The following is a 19,707-nucleotide window of genomic DNA, read 5'->3' on the forward strand; positions in this document are numbered from 1 at the left end:
GATTGGCCGTCGAGGTCCTACAGAATGGCCAGCCCGCTCGCCAGATTTGAGACCTTTGGATTTTTTTATGGGGCTATTTGAAGCAAAAGGTGTACGAAACTGACCACGCTTCAATATTGGATATACGGCAGAGAATAATAAATATTTGTAGAGATGTTGACGTTACTGTGTTCGAAAATGTTCGGCGTGAAATATCAGATAGGCTGTTCATATGTCAAGAAGTTCAAAGCAACCATTTCGAGCATCTTCTGAACTGACCTCAAGCTTATTACCTCATATTATGTAGTTAAATGTCAAATGTATTCAGGCAATTATTAAAAGTTCCGCCATTTTGTAGTAGTTGAAGATATTGACATTATATTCTAGGGTTGTGAAGCATTTGTCAGGAGCTTCAAAACGATGTGACACTACACCCGCTTTTCCATTTAATTTGTTTTCAGTGGCTCAGTGGTCACCTTGAAAATTTCATCTGTCAATTTCACTTCAAAATGAAGTATTCATGCATTAATTTCATTATCCCAAACTTCAATTTTCTTAGTTGACCCGTTCAGAAAATAAAAGGGGGGAGACATTAAAGAATTTCACGCTTCTAGTATAATATTATGTTGATAGATTGAAATCGACATACGTATGTGTGTATTTCGATTAATGTCGTTCTCTCTAAGACATCGTTGCCAATGAAAAATTATGAAATTCCTCAGTTTCACAATCAAATTCTTCAACACAATTCGAAATTCCTCGAACCATTCTCCGCACATGAGAGGTATTGTTACAAAATCCCTAACGCCGCAGCTGACTACAGTCACCCAATTCGACGAAGGAACCTCTACCTGAGCATGACGTCACACGCGCGGTAACTGGAAAAGTCCCGATCAAAGAATTCCAACTTCCAACGTCGATCTTGAGAGCGAAACATCGCGATGGATATGGAATTTCTAGAAATTCTAGATGCATCGATCTTACTATGAAAGAGCGAGTTCCTTCGGCAGAGAGAGAGAGAGAGAGAGAGAGTAGTAAGGGAGTGTTCGAAGTCTCAAGCAAGCGAGTATTCTAAGTGAATTATAATCAGTGCAGCAGTTGTGTATTAAGTGAATAAAAGTTGTCTAAGTATTATTAGTGTTGTTGTTTTATAAACGAACCCCAAGTAAATATCGTAACAGTATCAATTACATGGTTTGTTTCTAGATAAGTTGGAAAAGTGCTTGTGAAAAATATAATTTTGTCAGAACATATAAAACCCATATTCTATCCATTTATATTCCACTCTTTTGTGACGAATCACATTGAAAATGAATCAGATACTTACAAAGAATTTCCGTGAATCCATATAGTTCACTCTTGATTTGCTTTGTGAATTTCGAAGCAGGGAAGAAAAAATGTCCAACAGCCATATTTTCTCTGAAAAATATTTTTCTATACTATTTGATCAGGTAGACTAAACAAAACTACATATATGCTGTTACAGCCTCAAAATACAGGCTGATTCACGGTGGATGGCACATTAGACGTTTCTGGTGAACCAGACAACGGATCACTTTGAAAATTTAATGGAGGGCATATTCGGACATTCTCTAGCCAACTAAAATGTTTTCGACAATGCGGTGTTGCCGCTTCTATTAGAAAGCAGTAGCAACTTTGATTTTTCAAATGGAACACTCTGTATATAATATCATTTTTGGAATCTCCAACAATTGCCCGACAACTTTTCTTGATATTTCCCTATACCTATCTGTTACCGTTTTCAAAATAAAAATTAATTTCAATTTTTTTCTTCGAAAATCATGACTTCTAAAAATGCCGATATCTTTTAGTAAGAAGTACTATGATATCGAAATTTGGTTTGGAGTTAGGTGATACTTGGACACTTCCCACACGTCAGCCTAATCTCCGTTACTTCAATACAGGGTGGTAAAAAAATACAGTTTTTTCGTTTGCTTGAAAAAGTGGCTGAAATTTGATTATTTTGAATGAAACACCCTGTATATTATTGAAAATTCGGAAAGCTGCTGAAATTTGCTTTCTTTCTATGTATATCATACCTATACCTAACTAGTCAAGTTTCGGACTTATGAACATTTATTTGTGAAAATGTCCCTTCAGAATGGTATTTCCATTCGGTATTTGGTAAGCAGGCCATGATTACTATTTGACAGTAGCGTTGTGACATTCTCCTAAAAATATCGACATTTTCGTCACTTCAGAAGTTGCAAATACCTTCAAAACGATGTAACAAAACTATTCAAACGAAGTTCTTATGAATTTGTTTATTATTTTTGGACAGTGTGACAAAATTATCAGCAGAACATGTAGAAAGTTCAATGAAATGTATCCGAATCTACCGCCAATGAACCTTAAGAAATTTATACGAATTCAGAACAATTTCAATATGTTTGGATCAACTTTAAAAGCACCAAGAAACTTGCCTCGACCCGTAACTTTCGAAGACAACCAGATTAATGTCTTAGCATATTTTCACGCATTTCCCGAGTCATCGATAAGAAGTGCTGAAGAAGGTTTGGGTATAAAATATTCATCGGTTCAAAGAATCTTGCGAAGACATAAAATGCATGATTATAAATTCACCAAAATTCAAGCAATGAAGCCTCAAGATCCTCAACAGAGAGTAGAATTTTGTGAAATGTTGTTGACACGGATTCAAGAAGATCCACTTTTTTTAAATAAAATTATTTGGACTGATGAATCGAAATTTTCGAGAGAAGGGATTTTCAATAGAAAAAATCGTCATTATTGGTCCAGTGAAAATCCTCACGTCACAAACGAAGCCGAATTTCAAGAAAAATTTAGTTTTAATGTCTTCTGCATGTTGATGGACAACAAATTGAGGTACGTGATATACGAGGAGTCATTAACATCCAGAAGCTACCTGAATATTTTGGAGAATACTGTAGACAGTTTCGTGGATAATCTGCCACTCGAAGATTATCGAAACTGTTGGTACCAACTAGACGGAGCTCCTGCACATTGCACAAGAGAAGTGAGCGCAGAACTGGATAGATTATTTGACGATCGGTGGATGAGGCGCTTGGGACCATGGAATTGGCCAGCGAGATCACCCGATCTTAATCCATTAGATTTTTATTTGTGGGGAATGTTTAAAGAAAAAGTTTACAAAATACCCGTGCGTTCGAGAGATGAATTGTTAGAAAGGATTGCCCAAACATTTGAAGATTTGGATCCCAATGAAATCAGATCTGCCACCACGAAAGCAGTCAACACCCGCATTTTAAAGTGCTTGGAAGTGAACGGCCAGCGATTCTAACATATTTTGAAATATTCCACATGATTGTTTTACTTTTTTATAATTATTCATATCAATATTTCCAATTTCAAGTTTCTTGGTGCTTTTTTAAAGTTTATCCAAACATATTGAAATTGTTCTGAATTCGTATAAATTTCTTGAGGTTCATTGGCGGTAGATTCGGATACATTTCATTGAACTTTCTACATGTTCTGCTGATAATTTTGTCACACTGTCCAAAAATAATAAACAAATTCATAAGAACTTCGTTTGAATAGTTTTGTTCCATCGTTTTGAAGGTATTTGCAACTTCTGAAGTGACGAAAATGTCGATATTATTAGGAGAATGTCACAACGCTACTGTCAAATAGTAATCATGGCCTGCTTACCAAATACCGAATGGAAATACCATTCTGAAGGGACATTTTCACAAATAAATGTTCATAAGTCCGAAACTTGACTAGTTAGGTATAGGTATGATATACATAGAAAGAAAGCAAATTTCAGCAGCTTTCCGAATTTTCAATAATATACAGGGTGTTTCATTCAAAATAATCAAATTTCAGCAACTTTTTCAAGCAAACGAAAAAACTGTATTTTTTTACCACCCTGTATTGAAGTAACGGAGATTAGGCTGACGTGTGGGAAGTGTCCGAATATCACCTAACTCCAAACCAAATTTCGATATCATAGTACTTCTTACTAAAAGATATCGGCATTTTTAGAAGTCATGATTTTCGAAGAAAAAAATTGAAATTAATTTTTATTTCGAAAACGGTAACAGATAGGTATAGGGAATTATCAAGAAAAGTTGTCGGGCAATTGTTGGAGATTCCAAAAATAATATTATATACAGAGTGTTCCATTTGAAAAATCAAAGTTGCTACTGCTTTCTAATAGAAGCGGCAACACCGCATTGTCGAAAATATTTTAGTTGGCTAGAGAATGTCCGAATATGCCCTCCATTAAATTTTCAAAGTGATCCGTTGTCTGGTCCACCAGAAACGTCTAATGTGCCATCCACCGTGAATCAGCCTGTATAGCTTCGGACAATGATAAAACCGAAATATTTGAGTGTGGGTTTTTTTTAAGATCGGCAGCTTGAGTGAAAGATTCCGCATAGATCTCATGTTTTTGGAACTGTAGTTATGAGTTTTTGGTTCTTAATATCAGCTTTACCGATTTCTATTTCAGTGCGAATGAAACAATGTTGCAAAATATTCCAATGTTATCAATACTTACGTGAAATATTTCGTGAAATCTCTCACAGATTCATTCATTGCAGTAGTATTGATCCATGTGTTGTTAAAAGCAGCTGAAAGTCTTCCGTATGATTTATTCTCTTTGAAAACCAGCTCGAAGCATCCAGGCAGACAGTTACAACTTGAACTGAAAATAATATAGGTACTCGTATAACGTTTGTCCTTCTAATTTTACCACGAAACCAAGTATTTATGTTTGGATTTTATGGATTTTATCAAAGGCCAAAGTCACTGGCCTCATAATCTCCTAATTCTGCATAATTCCTGAAAATTCAGCGCATCATTGGGAACATCATATTCATTTGAGTTTTAATTTTGCTCTAAATAGGGCGGAATTTACGGAAGCAAAGGAGCTACATATTTTTATTATTTGTTTCTTGGAAATTAAGACTTTGAAACTCGAAATTCGAATTTAAATCTCGAAATTGCAACTTCAAACTCTAAATTACGACTTTTTGGAACTCAAAATCTCGACTCTATTCTCGTAATTTCAAAATTACGACTTCAAACTCCAAGCGGATGGTTTAATTGCAACAACAGCGATGAAAAGTGTAGTGATTCCAATGTGAAAAAGAGATACCAGTGATTAAGATTCGGATGCATTTGAATACTGAAACACGGAGAGTATGTTTCAATGTATATAGGAATCTACATCTCAAGTTTGGTTTCGGGGGAAACAGACTATTACAAACAACATCAGATTTGACCGAAATTCCTTTCTCAACTGTACGAAAATAGTTAAAAACAAACCTTATAAACGCAAGACACGATGTAATACGGGATTACCAAAATCTTTAGATGTTCATCTAATAAAATCATTGAAAAAAACTGAGATTCCTACTACTGAAATCCTAAGGAAGAAATTGAATACTTCCGGCGATAACGTGAGCTGCTGTGACAAATTTCTTCAGAATTGGGTAAAGAAACTGGGATTAAGATTTAAAATAATAAACAAACGTCAAGCAGTTGATCTGATTATGTCATCGATGACATCATAATGACATTCATTCGCTTATTTGGTTAGATCCCAGCCAACGGAATCTTGTTTAAATGAAAGGGTTATATGTTTGGGATTCCATTACGAATGTTTAGAATACAAACGGAATAGAAAAATAGTTATTTATGTATCAAGGGAGTTAGGAGGGCCTTAATTACCGATGGCAAAGTTTGCGTCCCGAGGGCTCCTGGCCCGAGGGACAGCAATTGCCTGAGGTTATTAAGGCTCATTAATTCCCGTGGTACATAGATAATTTTATTTCTGACCGATTTTATTAAAATTTTGTTCATTTTTGAAACGGAAAAATGTACCAATTCATTACCTTCCCGGTATATTTGAATCAGGTACCGTTGATTATAGTAGAGTTTTCTTGTTGCTAGGTTGTTGCTATGTTACTTGTTTATAAACAGAACTTTGTTAACAAGCTGTGTTTGCGGTGAAAACGTGTTTTCTACCCCAAATATAATGGAGGATATTTTGAGAAAAGCTGAACAAGCAAGAGAATCATTAATTCCATCGAAAAGTGAAGCCGTATACCAAAAAGAATACAAGATATATCTGGACTGGCTGACACGGAAAAATGTTATGCCAAAAGATGTCACTGAAACTGCATTTCTGGCATATTTTCAAGAACTGGTAAGGAATTTTCTATGTTTTTCGGTAGATTTGGTAGTAATTGTGTTTATTCGTTTCAGTCAAAAACGTATAGTCCGAATTCTTTATGGACTAAATGGTCAATGCTAAAATCGATGGTGACTATACATGAGAAACGAGATATCACCAAGTTCAATGAACTACAGGCTTTTTTGAAACGGAAGAGTAAGAGTTATAAGCCGAAAAAGTCTGCTGTTTTATCTCCTAAAGATGTTATCAGATTCCTAAAGGACGCTCCTAATGATATTCATTTATTGCATAAGGTAATTTTTTTCTTATTTTCCTTTTTGTGTGTATTTATTTCCTTTTTTTTTGTTATAGGTTGTTTTGATTATGGGTTATTTTGGAGGATGCAGAAGTCAGGAACTTTTGAATATGAAGATATCGGATATAGAGGACCGGGATTCCGTTATGGTAGTGAACGTACCGGAAAGTAAAACTGGTGTATCGAAGAAATTTACAGTTGTGGATGAAAAAGAGTTCTCCGCTTTGCCTTTATTAAGACTTTATATGTCTTTGCGTCCTAAAGGTATTGAACGATTTTTTTTGAGCTTCCGACAAAATAAATGTACATCTTAGCCAATTGGAAAAAACATGTTTGGGAAAATCCCCAGCAAAATCGCAATGTATTTAGGATTGCCAAACTCATCTTCCTATACGGGACATTGCCTTCGTCGCACTTCTGCTACTGCTCTAGCCAATGCAGGAGCAACTATGACTAACTTAAAAAGACACGGAGGTTGGAAAAGTTCCACGGTGGCGGAGGGGTATTTGGAGGATAGCATCGAATTGAGAAATAAAACGGCGCGTATGTTGTCTACTTTGTCATCAGAAGAGGCAGGTACCTCGACTGTAGTGAACAGAAGCTCCAGCCATACAAAAGAAGAAATTGTTTCCAGTGGCGGAAGTAATTTTCAGGGAACATTTCAAAATTGTACATTTATTATTTGTAATGACGTGAATAAATAAAATATGGTTCAGTTTTCATTTCTATTTATTTTTACTTGTGAAAGGTAGAGAGAATTATGAAATCTATAATGTCCCAAGGGAGTTATGACCCTCTTTATTGATAGCGTAACTATGACGATATAAGCTTATAATATCCCGGTCAGAAATAAAAAAAAATTCGTAAAATTCAGTGGTCATTTTTTGAGAAGGACCTTCTTTGGGCATTTTACCTTCCAAATTCTGAAAAACTATGAAGAATGTAATGTAGAACTTTATACACGTGTAAGAATGGTAAAGTTTTCAGTTTACTGTTTAAATTCAAAGTATTTTTCACAAAAAAAGTATTATTTATGATGAAGAAAAGAGAAATGAAACTTTCTATGCATTTTACCACTTTTACTTGTAACTTACGTTACTGCAGTTTCGTACTATACGGACATTTTAAAGAGAGTTCAATGTATAAGTTTGAAAATGTCCTTATAGAACGAAACTGCAGTAACGTTAGTTACAAATAAAAGTGGTAAAAAACATAGAGAGTGTCATTTCTCTTTTCTTCATTATGATTTCCTACCACGTAGTAGCGGCTACATCTATCAATGTATTATTTATGATTAACTTTTCCTATTTAGTGATTTTGCCAATCGATAAAAAGAGCTAAGAAATTATACAATACTTATCTGAACTTTTGGGAAGTTAAAATCTGCCTCTGTCTACAGAATTAAAGCAAATTCAAGTCCAAGATAGAGTGGATGTAAACATTGACATCCCCTACGCACGTGATAATGAAAATCCCAAGAATTGGCCAGGGTCGTATTCAGAACCAACATCTTGTTGATCGCAAATGCTATATCATACTTAGAAAAACTTTTTTATAATAACGAGTGAAATGCAGAAGTTTTGCAGTTTAACGGGAAAAATGCAGATAATATGTGTAATATAAAAAGATTTTCATTGGATTTTTCACAGCGCACTCAAGCATTATATGAAAAGAGACGTAATTATTTCCTTATTGATAATTTTCATTTGATGTAAAATCAAAAGGAATAATAATCAAAATTATTCAACTGGATGAATTTGTCTCTTCATCAGTAGTGTCATCCTCACCAATCTGAATTATTAGTGGCTCGATTTGTGCCTCTATTATGTTATCAAACTTCCACATCTTTGTCTCGACTTCCGATATCACATGCCGAACACACTTCTCCCATTTCTCCGCTGTAACTCTTTTCAAAGCCTCATCAAAACGTACTTTGAGATCTGCAAATTTTAACGTGGTGTTATGCTGCGCTACAAAATTCTTCACATCCGCCCACATTAACTCGATGGGATTGAGCTTCGCCTACCTCCATACCACTATGGAGGCCGGCGAAGGACAATTTTGTTTTGGCCTGCTGCCATCTCATCGACTATATATTTTTGGTATTCAAGCTTGCGCTCCTTGACAATTTTTAGTAGCTGTACTCTTAACATTGAATCTTCAAAGCTAATATTCTTAGATCGCAGCCAATTTTGGATTTCAACCTTCTTTGAAGACGTTGTCGGAATCTTCTCTAACCGTCGCGAATGATCAGGTGCATTGTCCATTACAATCACAGCATTATCCTCCAGATGGGGTAGAACTTTGAAAAACCACTGTTCGAAAGATTCACCGTTCATTTCTTCGTGATAATCTCCAGTTTTTTTCGACTCGAAACACCACAGCCCTTCAGCAACAGACCCATTCTCATTGCCGATGTGATAAATAATAAGCCGTTTTCCTTTACCTGAAATTATGAAGAGGTATGTAAGTAATTAAAACAGATGCGAGGGTTACTTTTCATATATTGAGATTGAGGCAGGTCTTAATATAAATATAAGTTTACCTGATGGATTTGTTAATCCGGTGGATAGTCCATCTAGAAAGGCCCTACTAGATGAGGTCACAGTTTCATCGACCCATACTTTAGGGGTAGTATGACCAGCATTAACCCAGGTTTAATTATAATAAATTGTTCTCTGTTGTTCCCTATAATATTTAATTTTGGTCAAATACTCTCTCCTCCATAACACAATTTCCTCTCTATCCAATAATAAACTATTGCGCCCTCATTTTTTCCATACAAAATTCAAAAGTTTCAATACTTTATGGAATGTTGACCGCTTAAAACTTGACAATAAAACATCTTCATTTATTTCTGTGAGTACTTTGTCTATCGTGGGTATTTCATTTCTGAAAAAGTACTCATGCACTTTCCTCCTGATTGCATGTTTATCAGCATCATCTATTGATTTTATAATGGTTTGACGATTCTGATTTGTATATGTATTTGTATTGTAAATCAAAGCGCAACACACTCCAATTTTATCGGAAACTTTCGATACGACTTCGTCGACAGTCGATGTCTCAATTTCTTCCATCTCTTTCTTGAACACATTTAAAATCACTTCTTTCATCTCAACCCTCAAATGTCCTTTTTTGGATCGTTTCCTGGCTGGACTCAGAGGATAGCTCACAGTGTCATCAGCAGTGTCTGTACTGGACATTTTGGAAAACAATTTTAAACAATATACCATAACGCACGCCACACAAACACGCAAACGACTGATTACAACCCTGTGCTGGTACCGAACTCGTACCAAGAAGGCGAATTCACCAATGAACGCTGCCCTTTCCATCTGACACTGGGCGAACACGTGAACATCACGCTTCGGTTTTGTTTTGTTTAACTCTATCTTGGATTTGGATAGACTTTAGACAATATCAAAGTGTATGTGCGGTTTTTTCTTTGATGATTTTTTTTATTTCTCAACTTCTTCGATAGATGTCAAAGGAGTTTTGAAATGTGAAACAATAGGTACCTATAATTTTTATAATTTTCAGATTCTGGGAGGAAAAATACTCAAAAAAGTCAATAAAAAAAAACAGATAGAAACGTGCATTGGACGACCTCGAGCGCTGGTACCTCGCTGGTTCCGCGATAGCGCGGAAACTCACGAAAATCCTTTAGTTGGGGAAGCTATAGATTATGTTGTAGACTACCCCTCCCGATATAAAAGGCCCCGACACTGTAGAATGAGGCCCCTATGTCCCCCGTTAACGGATGAACAATTTTTTTCATCCCTTCCACCCCAGCCAGGTAGGGGTACACCGTGAAGGGAGGTACTGATGTCTGAGGAATTTCATACCGCCAACATCTCCTTAGTTACGAAACCTATTTGTCTCTCTGACAAAAACTCAGCTACAAGGGTAAGGGAGCTGGGCTCCAACCTGATGAAAACGAAGATGACACGAAGAAACAGATAGAAAGCAATTATTTTCCAATATTTCAAGACATTTTCTATTACTTCATCAACATTGACATGTTTCATTTGTATAACTTTGGCCATCATTTGTGTCATGACTGACCTCATTGACAGTGAGTTTTGTACTTGTTTTTTTTTCAATTTTCGACCTTCATTTTACATTAAGATTATTGTAGCTTGTGTGGTATTATCTTACCCATTTCCATAGCTTCTTTCCAAATTTTCCTTTGCCGTATTTACACATTTCGTGTCAGTCTTTCCACATGCTTTAATAGATTTGTTTCCTGAAAAAGTTGTAAAATCATTATCATGCCATGAGTAGAATTTGTGGATCAATAGAGAGAACCAGAATACAGATACAGGGTGTTTCCTAAGTACGGTACGAAACTTCTGAGGGTTATTTGTTGGGTCGGTTCAAGAAAAAAGTTTCTATGAACATAATATGTCCGGAGCTGCTTTGTTTTTCAGGTACAGGACGTTGAAGTTAAAAAAAAATGGTATTAATGAAATATAGATATCCTTACACCGATTTGGTTGAAATTTGCTACAGTTTTTTGTAATAAGCCGTTCATTTGGTCAGAATTAGATTGAAATTAATAATAATAATAATAATAATCTTTATTGATCCCAAGAAACAAGAATGTGTATAACAGGGATAAAATTTAAAATAATGATTGAATAAATTATTTCAATATTAAATATCAGTTACATATACACATAAATACAAACACAAATATACATATATACATACATATTTACATATACACACACATACATATAAAAATATATACATTTCTGAATTATAATGGTAATTAAAAACAAAAAAATGTAATATGGAGATCAGAATTTCAATTAAAGGAAGAAAGCTGAAACTTTTTCAATTCCGATTTGAATTTTGTTTTTCGATTCATTTTTAGTTTCTCTGGAAGATTATTATATATTTTAACTCCTAAATGAAATATTGATTTCCCCCCAAGTTTTGAGTGATATGATTTAACTAGTAGTTTTTTTGCTTGTCTTGTATTATAGTCATGGATGGTATTTATTTGATTTAATTTCAAATTCGAATGTATAGGAGTTTTATAATCTCCTAACCACATGAATAAAAATCTAGAAGATTCATATCAGGACTACGAATTTTTCAATTTTGGGGTCCTGCACGTCCAATCCAGCGATTAGGGTAGGTAATGTCGAGATGCTGACGAGCAAGAACACTGAAACCACCGTTATCTCTTATAAATACCGGTACCTTGAGATTTTCGTTGGGCCCAAAAATGGTCATTGTGAAAGTTCATGATATCATTTCGTGAAAAATTTGCTTCGTCTGTAAATAAAATATTTGGTTAAAAAATTATTATTGTGTGCCGTCGTATGAATCATCCACTTGCAAAACATTAATCTTGGGTGAAAATCCTGAGGCAGTAGAGCTTGAACCAGCTGAATGTGTATGGGTATAGGAGATTTTTTTTAGAACTGTCCATATGGTTTTTGGGCTGACTTCCAGCTGCGGTGCCATGTTCTTGGTACTATTTGAAGAATCATCTTCTATCACATCAAGTATAGCTTATTCTAGTTCAGGCGTTGTTACAGTTTCTGGTTTTCCACCATCTGCATTATTATTGAAACTCCCAGTTTTACATAATCTTGCATGTAGCGTTCTAAATGTTTTAGAACATGGAATTACTCTGAAAAGATATCTGTCCTGGTAAATTTCCCGTGTTTCTTCCCCATTTCCATTTATCGATCCATAAATGAAGTGCATGTCAGCCATTTCAGCGTTAGTGGAATTATTCATGATGGAATCACTGCTAGTTGGCAACTCTGACTTGCATTGATATGCAGCTGGTCTGTCTCTAAAGCAGGTGCTCATGATTTGCCAAGTGGCTTCAATTTTTTTTTTCTTAAAAACGAAGCTAAATATGAAGAAAACACTAGAGACGAAAAAGTTGTATTTTCAGTTGATGGCCAAAAAAAAATACTACAACAACAAGTCAGTGGTGTACTATTTCTCCAATATTGTTGGCTATGGTGCTGACTATAACTCCATTGGACCTAATAACTTCAATCTAGTTAGGGTTACATAAACGCTTTATTACTTCAAATAACTGTAGTGAATTTCAACCAAATCGTTGTGAACATATTCAATATATTTTATAAATACCGTTTTTCCTAACATCAACGCCCTGTATCTCAGGAACGAAGCAACTCTAGATATGTGTTCATAGAAACAATTTTTCCTTAAACGACCTAAAGAATCACCCTCTGAAGTTTCGAATCGTAATCCTGTATAGCTACTTTTTATGATTTCATGAAAGAGATTTTAATAAATATCTTGAAACTGATTTTCTTCATCCGTGATTCCCAAATTTTGGATGGACATCGTACCAGTTTTTTTCTTAAAACGACCTAACGAATCACTCTGAAGTTTCGCGCCGTATTTAGGAAACACCCTGTATAGAGGTGTTGCTAAAAATTTGTTTACGATTTGAAACTCATTTTTTCATTTAAGAATTTTCAACTGGACAGGTCGATTATGGAATCTGGCAACAGCTTCTCTCTACTCCGCTCATCTACTTTAAAAGAAAAGCGTTCGGAAGGACAAGCATATTGAATTCATGGCAGGGAATTTGTTTTCCGCGACAACGCAGATCCCTTGGAGTTCATGTTTATACTTGTGTGGAGCGAGTCTTTCAATAAAGTAATTGTATTATATGGTAGTTATTTGGTAACATTGTGTAGAGTAGTTGGTAACACTGCCCTGGCTAGTTGTAGTATTACCACATGAATTATTGAATGTAATGACTACTTTTGATACTTAAAGTATTAAGACATTAATCGTGGCTATTAATGTTACATGATGTCAGGTAAATTGGATTGAACCCTGGAGTGTGTATAATTGAACACTGGAGAACTATGGAATCGTTATTTAAACCACCTGAGCCCCTGTGCATTTAAGGTAACCTAGCTGATAATTGGAAAAAATTCATACAAAGGTTTGATTTGTTCATGACGGCAACAGAATTGGAAAATAAAGATGTCAAGAAGCAGATAGTTGTATTCAACGAAAGTCATTTTTTGTGGAGGAAAAAATCAGTTTTTTATCGACCTTTTTTGGGTAATTGTTACCTTCCACAATCTGAAAAAATATAAAAATTATAATGGAGAACTTTATACAAGTGTAGAAGGGCAAACTTTTTAGTTTACCCCGATAAGTTACTGCGTAAAAATCAAAGTATTTTTCACAAAGAAAAATCTTCTATTTATCAGTAACATGTCGTATTTAACAATTTTGCCTATCAAAATCATCAATTAAATCTGTTTTGAAAGATAACGCTTATCCAGATTCTTTCATAAATTCAACGATAAATTCAATAGAAAATAAAGAGTCAATTAAAAACCAAACGAACATACAAACAGCTCCACAAATTCAACAACATCCAACTAAACAATTACCGACTCAACATCCAACGACACCTTTTACAACTAACGTTATACCTTACATTCCAAGACTATCTGAAAAAATAAGACGAATTGGAAATAGATATGATGTTAGAACTACTTTCAAAACAAAAAATACACTGAGATCTATACTTACACATACAAAACCCAACAACACTGAAGAAAACACAAAAAGTTGTATTTATAAAATACCTTGTTCTTGTGGTAAAAGTTACATTGGTGAAACCTAAAGACCATTGAAAGTGCGTGAGAATGAACATCGAGATTATATAAAAAATAGACAATTGACAGGATCAAAATTATCAGAACACATTTTAAAATCAGACGGTGAACATCGGGTGGAATGGAATAGGACAAGAAAGATTACCAATGAGCCTCATTCTAAGAGACGTAAGCTAAAAGAATCAGCGTATATTCTCATGTCTGGAGAGAACTGTATCTCGAATAGCTCCTTAGAAATAGACCGTACTTGGCTACCCATCTTGAAGAAAACTTTGGATAGTGGCAAAATGGCAACAAAGTGATATCGGAGAGTACCTTGTATTACATCGAATGTTTCAGTTGTCAATCAACAACATTGACATAATTTCATGTTTCAAAACTTCTTTGACATCTGTCGAAGAAGTAAAGAAATAAGCTCTCAAAAAAGGAATAACTGCGTATATATTCGAATTTTTTTATCCATTTCTGAAGACGGAGGCAGATTTTGGCCTCCGAAACGTAAAAGATAAGTATTATTTCTTAAGTGAGAGCGCCGCTTTTTTCTTTCGGATTCGTAATCTACGCATCAAAATACGTAAGTACAGTAAAAAATTTCTTCAAAATCGCTGGGTGTCCACATAACGAAAATTTACCAAGATTTTTCTTTGTGAAAAATACTTTGATTTTTACGCAGTAACTTATCGGGGTAAACTAAAAAGTTTGCCCTTCTACACTTGTATAAAGTTCTCCATTATAATTTTTATATTTTTTCAGATTGTGGAAGGTAACAATTACCCAAAAAAGGTCGATAAAAAACAAATAGTTGTGTTTTTAAGCTTGATTGGAGAAGATGGGTTGGACATTTACAATTCATTTACATTGACAGAAGAGGAAAGGAAATCCTTGAAGAAATAAAGAAGAAATTTGAAGAACATTGCTCCCCTCAAAAAAATGTAATATATGAGAAGTTTATATTCAACTCGATAGGTCAGAAGGAAGGTCAGCATTTTGATAGATTGTAGAAAACGCTCAGAGCAATGGAAAAAATATGAATAGGTACTTGAAAATAAAAAAAAACTCTCGAAAAACTCTACGGTACATAGGGAGACGTGAAAGTTGCTATTGTGTTTTTATTCAACTCAGTCAACCAATTTCCAGGGCCGTAATTTAAAAGGGAATAATTCACACAATTATTATCAAATATTACCGAAAAATTCCGAAATATAAAATTGAATTCAATTTCTCAGTATGAAGTGAACGTCTACGATCCAAAAACTACAACAAAAAATACAGGTCCGTATTTAAAAATTAAAAGACGGGGGTGGCCCAAGTCAGATGACACCCTGTATAAAAGATTCATGGATATATTCTGAGAGCCCACATCAAGTGCCAACAGCAAAATGTGGACAGATTTTTGATATGTCTGCGAATGAAGAAGATATAGGCAAAAAAATAATTTGGGGTTTTTTGGTTTTTCCTGTATATATCCAGAACCGAAAGAGTTATATTCGATATCTTTACATCATTGAATAGGTCTCTAAAATACACAACTTTGCCACAATTTAACCGACACTCTATCTCTTATTGTTTACGAGATCTCCATGTACAGAAACGAATTTGAATAGCCCTGTATATCATACTCACACATGATGGAATGGATTAATCTAGCTCTTTATGAACCGTTTCTCAAGTTATATTTCGAATTAGTTATTTCAGAGACATTGAAGTCACCCACTAACAACAACTTTTCGATGGCGTTGAGCTCATTACAATTTTCCAGGGATTCAGAAAACTATTCATTTACCGTTGAATTCACTCCCGATGTTATGTACACACAACAGATCGTGACGGCGAGATCTTTTATAGAGATTTTGACAGAAAACCACTGAAAATCGGTATTCATACTCTTAGAGATAAGTACTGGTTTGAATTTGGCTTTAAAACAGCATATGACACCTCCACCGCGGTTCACACTGGAGATACTGTAGTTTTTGTCATTTCAAAATACCAGGTAGCGTGAATCACTCAATTCGTTATCAAAAAACTATCTTTCAGCCATGTTTCTGACATACATATCACATCCCAGCTATTAGAAAGTATGCTGTGAAAAAATTCCTTATGCTTCATGCGGAGGCCTCTCACGTTCTGGTAGTAAACTGAAATGGTATCCGTTTTCAGTTCTCAGCATCTGAAAAATCACTCCCTTCGTTGCTGGTGGCTAGTGTTAACATAACGTGTTAAGTACTAAAATAAATAGTACTCTCATTCACGCCGGGGTGGACCGTTTGTTCACGTGAGAGTGCTAAAGCGGAATAAATTTATATAATACCTGCTCCCATTCACGCCGGTTGGAGACCGGAGAGGACTGGATGTTCACGTGGAAGTAGGATCGCAACAGTAATCTTTAGGAAGCAGACGATACTTTATATCCATGCATAGACCCCATTACGGACACAGGCTTGCAAGCTGCAAGACAGCCTTTGTCCCCCGACGAAGCTTTTGTTATGTAACAGCCAGTTACGTAACAGGAGGAGCATAGGTTATTTGTGCCTGAAGATAGGAAGCAACGACCATCCAAAATACAGGGTGTAACTAAATAAGTATGAAACATTCAAGGAGGTGATTCCTCATCGAAAAAAAGATAGGATCTTTCATATAAAGAAATTTCATTGGAGCATCCCTTGTAAAGATACAGCCCCTTAGAGGGGGTACATAAAATTTGTATAACAATTTTTTTCACAAGCACTAAAAAAGTTACAATGTTGAAATTAACCTGACGTTTTATACTACCAAAAAGACACTTAGCCAGAAATTTATTTGGTTTACTCCATGATTGTAAGGGGTGGAAAACGCATCTCCTAAAATTTATTTCCAATGTAACTTTTTGTCTTATTATTTGTTTACCATTTAAAAATTTATTTCCGATAGCCTGTTTCATTCTAAACAAAAAATGTCTCTTGGGTTTTTTGCCCAAAATAAACCAGTTCGCAGCAAAAAATGGCATATACAAATGAGGAAATGGTTGATATGCATTACGTTTACGGTCTGTTGCAGAGGAATGGGTTAGAAACTTCTAGAAGATATGCTGAAATGTATCCTCAATGGCAGTATCCTTCATATAGAATATTTGCTCGACTTCATCAACGATTACGAGAATGTGGTTCATTCGACAAAAGAACGCAGGATTGTGGTTGCCATCGAAAAGTAAGAACACCACAGCTTGAGGAAGCAGCACTTAATTTGATTGAAGAACAGCCTACTACCAGTACTAGAACTATTGCTTTTCAGCTAAATGTTGATCATATGACGGTATTTCGAATATTAAAGGAACAACTCTTATACCCTTACCATCTGTAACGAGTACAAGCACTGTTACCGCGAGACTTTCCGAACCGTCTTGAATTTTGCAATTGGATGCTGGAAATGATTAGAAGAAATTGTGACTTTCTGAAGACGATAGAATTCACTGACGAATGTAGTTTTTCTCGGGACAAGATTATTAATTTTCATAATTACCACATATGGGCTGATGAAAACCCTCACGCTATTGTCGAAACTAACCATCAAGAACAGTTTTCTCTTAACGTGTGGCTCGGAGTTATTGGGGATGATTCAATTGGGCCTCATTTTCTACCTCCTCGATTAAATGGTGAGGCATACGTTCAATTTTTAAGAGAAGTGCATCCAGTACTACTGGAGGGCGTCAGAAGGGTTATGTTTTATGCATGATGGGGCTCCCGCTCATTTTAGTCAAGTAACACGTCAGCATTTAACTGAAACATATGCAAATCAGTGGATAGGTCGAGAAGGACTACAGAACTGGTCCGCTCGATCCCTGGATCTCAATCCTCTCGATTTCTCTATTTGGGGTCATTCACAGCATTTGGTTTATCGTACTCCTGTTCGCGATGTAGAGGACTTAAGAAACCGCATCATTGATGGGTGCAGGGTAATCAGAGAGACTCCAGGAATATTTGAGCGAATACGTGGCTCAATGCACCGACGTTTAGACGCATGCGTAATGTCTGAAGGTAGACATATTGAACATTTACTAAGTTTTCTACATGTTGTGTGTTTTGTTATTAATAAATTAGTTTTGTTTATTATCCTTCAATCGTTTAATGCAGGTACTAACTACAAAATAACAATAAATCCAGTTCGCAATTATGACGATGTATCTCTGTAGTTGTTCGTATAATAATTTTTTGCAGCGAACTGGTTTATTTTGGGCAAAAAACCCGAAAGACATTTTTTGTTTAGAATGAAAATTATCGGAAATATATTTTTAAATTTTCAAAACGTCAGGTTGATTTCAATATTGTAACTTTTTCAGTGCTTGTGAAAAAAACTGTTATACAAATTTTATGTACCCCCTTTAAAGGGCTGTATCTTAACAAGGGATGCTCCAATAAAGTTTCTTTATATGAAAGATCCTATCTTTTTTTCGATGGGGAATCACCTCCTTGAATGTTTTACACTTATTCAGTTACACCCTGTATATACAGGCCGTATTTTTTAGCTGATACTAATATTGCTATCTTGGAAACGGTAGATCCCACAAGGACGGTTAAATACAACAAAAGTTATCTATTTAGGGATGGAACACACTGGTATTTTCAGATCTATAAAATCATCAACGGTTTCTAAGATATTTGCAAAAAACTGAAAATGACAGATCTTATTGTTTTGTTCTACCGTCTCCATTTTCAATAATATCAAAAAATGACAAAAAACTTTTCGCTTTATTTCATGTGCTTTACAATCTAGGTGAACTCATTTTTCAATGCATCGTTTCGTTCTTTGAATTTCATCATCAATATATTTTTTTAAATACGGACCTGTATATTTTTTTATACATTTACGTAGTCATTATAATTACAAATTCGTTGACATATAACATATGTATTTCTCGACGTTTCTTCTCGAACCACATCAGTTAACTTTTTTTTCAATATGAAATCAAATATCAAACTATTGTTGTAACACATAGTTAATAGTATCGTTAATACATCACATTGAAAAAAAGACAGTTGCGAAAGAAAATGTAACAAAATAATAACTGATAGAAAATGAACACCATAACGGAATGTCTCGTTACATTTTTTTAAATTACCGTCTCACGCGATATCGCATCAAATGTTCAAATTGTCTTCCATCATTTCTTAAACAAATACTTGCTCTAGAAATAGTGTGCTTGTGTCAGTTCTCTAACATCTGTGGAGTTATAACGATGCAGGCCCTCCTTATTGAATCTTTCAATCTTTCAATTCTTCTTCAATGCAACGAAACGTTGCATTGAATAATGGGTTCACTCAGATTATAAAGCACATGAAATAAAGCAAAAAGTTTCGTTGTCATTTTGTGATATTATTGAAAATGGAGGCGATAGAGCAAAAAAATTAATCTGTCATTTTCAGTTTTTTTTAAATATCTCACAAACCGTTGATGATTTCGTGGATCTGAAAATACCGTTGTGTTGCATCCCTAAAAAGGTAACTTTTGTTCCATTTAACCGTCTTTGTATGACCTACCGTTTCCGAGATAGCAAAAGTGGTATCATCCAAAAAAACAGCCTGTATATACAGAGAGAGAGACCTGGTCTGGAAACATGCATCTATAATGTATGGAACGCCTTTTTACTTTTT

The 19,707-nt window shown here is 35.1% G+C and overlaps 1 protein-coding gene across 1 annotated transcript in view; it reads right to left on the minus strand.

Moving 5' to 3' along the window:
* LOC111516415 (pickpocket protein 28) overlaps positions 1 to 19,707 on the minus strand; it is a 55,686-nt gene that overhangs the window by 2,436 nt on the left and 33,543 nt on the right. Inside the window, exons 9-11 of the mRNA XM_074176648.1 lie at positions 10,599 to 10,686; positions 4,502 to 4,648; positions 1,307 to 1,398 (exon numbers count right to left, since the gene is read on the minus strand). Of these exons, the coding sequence (XP_074032749.1) occupies positions 1,307 to 1,398; positions 4,502 to 4,648; positions 10,599 to 10,686 (327 nt within the window). The remainder of the gene's footprint in view (positions 1 to 1,306; positions 1,399 to 4,501; positions 4,649 to 10,598; positions 10,687 to 19,707) is intronic.

The sequence above is a fragment of the Leptinotarsa decemlineata genome, unplaced genomic scaffold (genome assembly GCF_025532065.1).
Source record: "Leptinotarsa decemlineata unplaced genomic scaffold, Ldec_3_MD MMD2_tig00001973_RagTag_RagTag, whole genome shotgun sequence".
Classification (NCBI taxonomy): domain Eukaryota; kingdom Metazoa; phylum Arthropoda; class Insecta; order Coleoptera; family Chrysomelidae; genus Leptinotarsa; species Leptinotarsa decemlineata.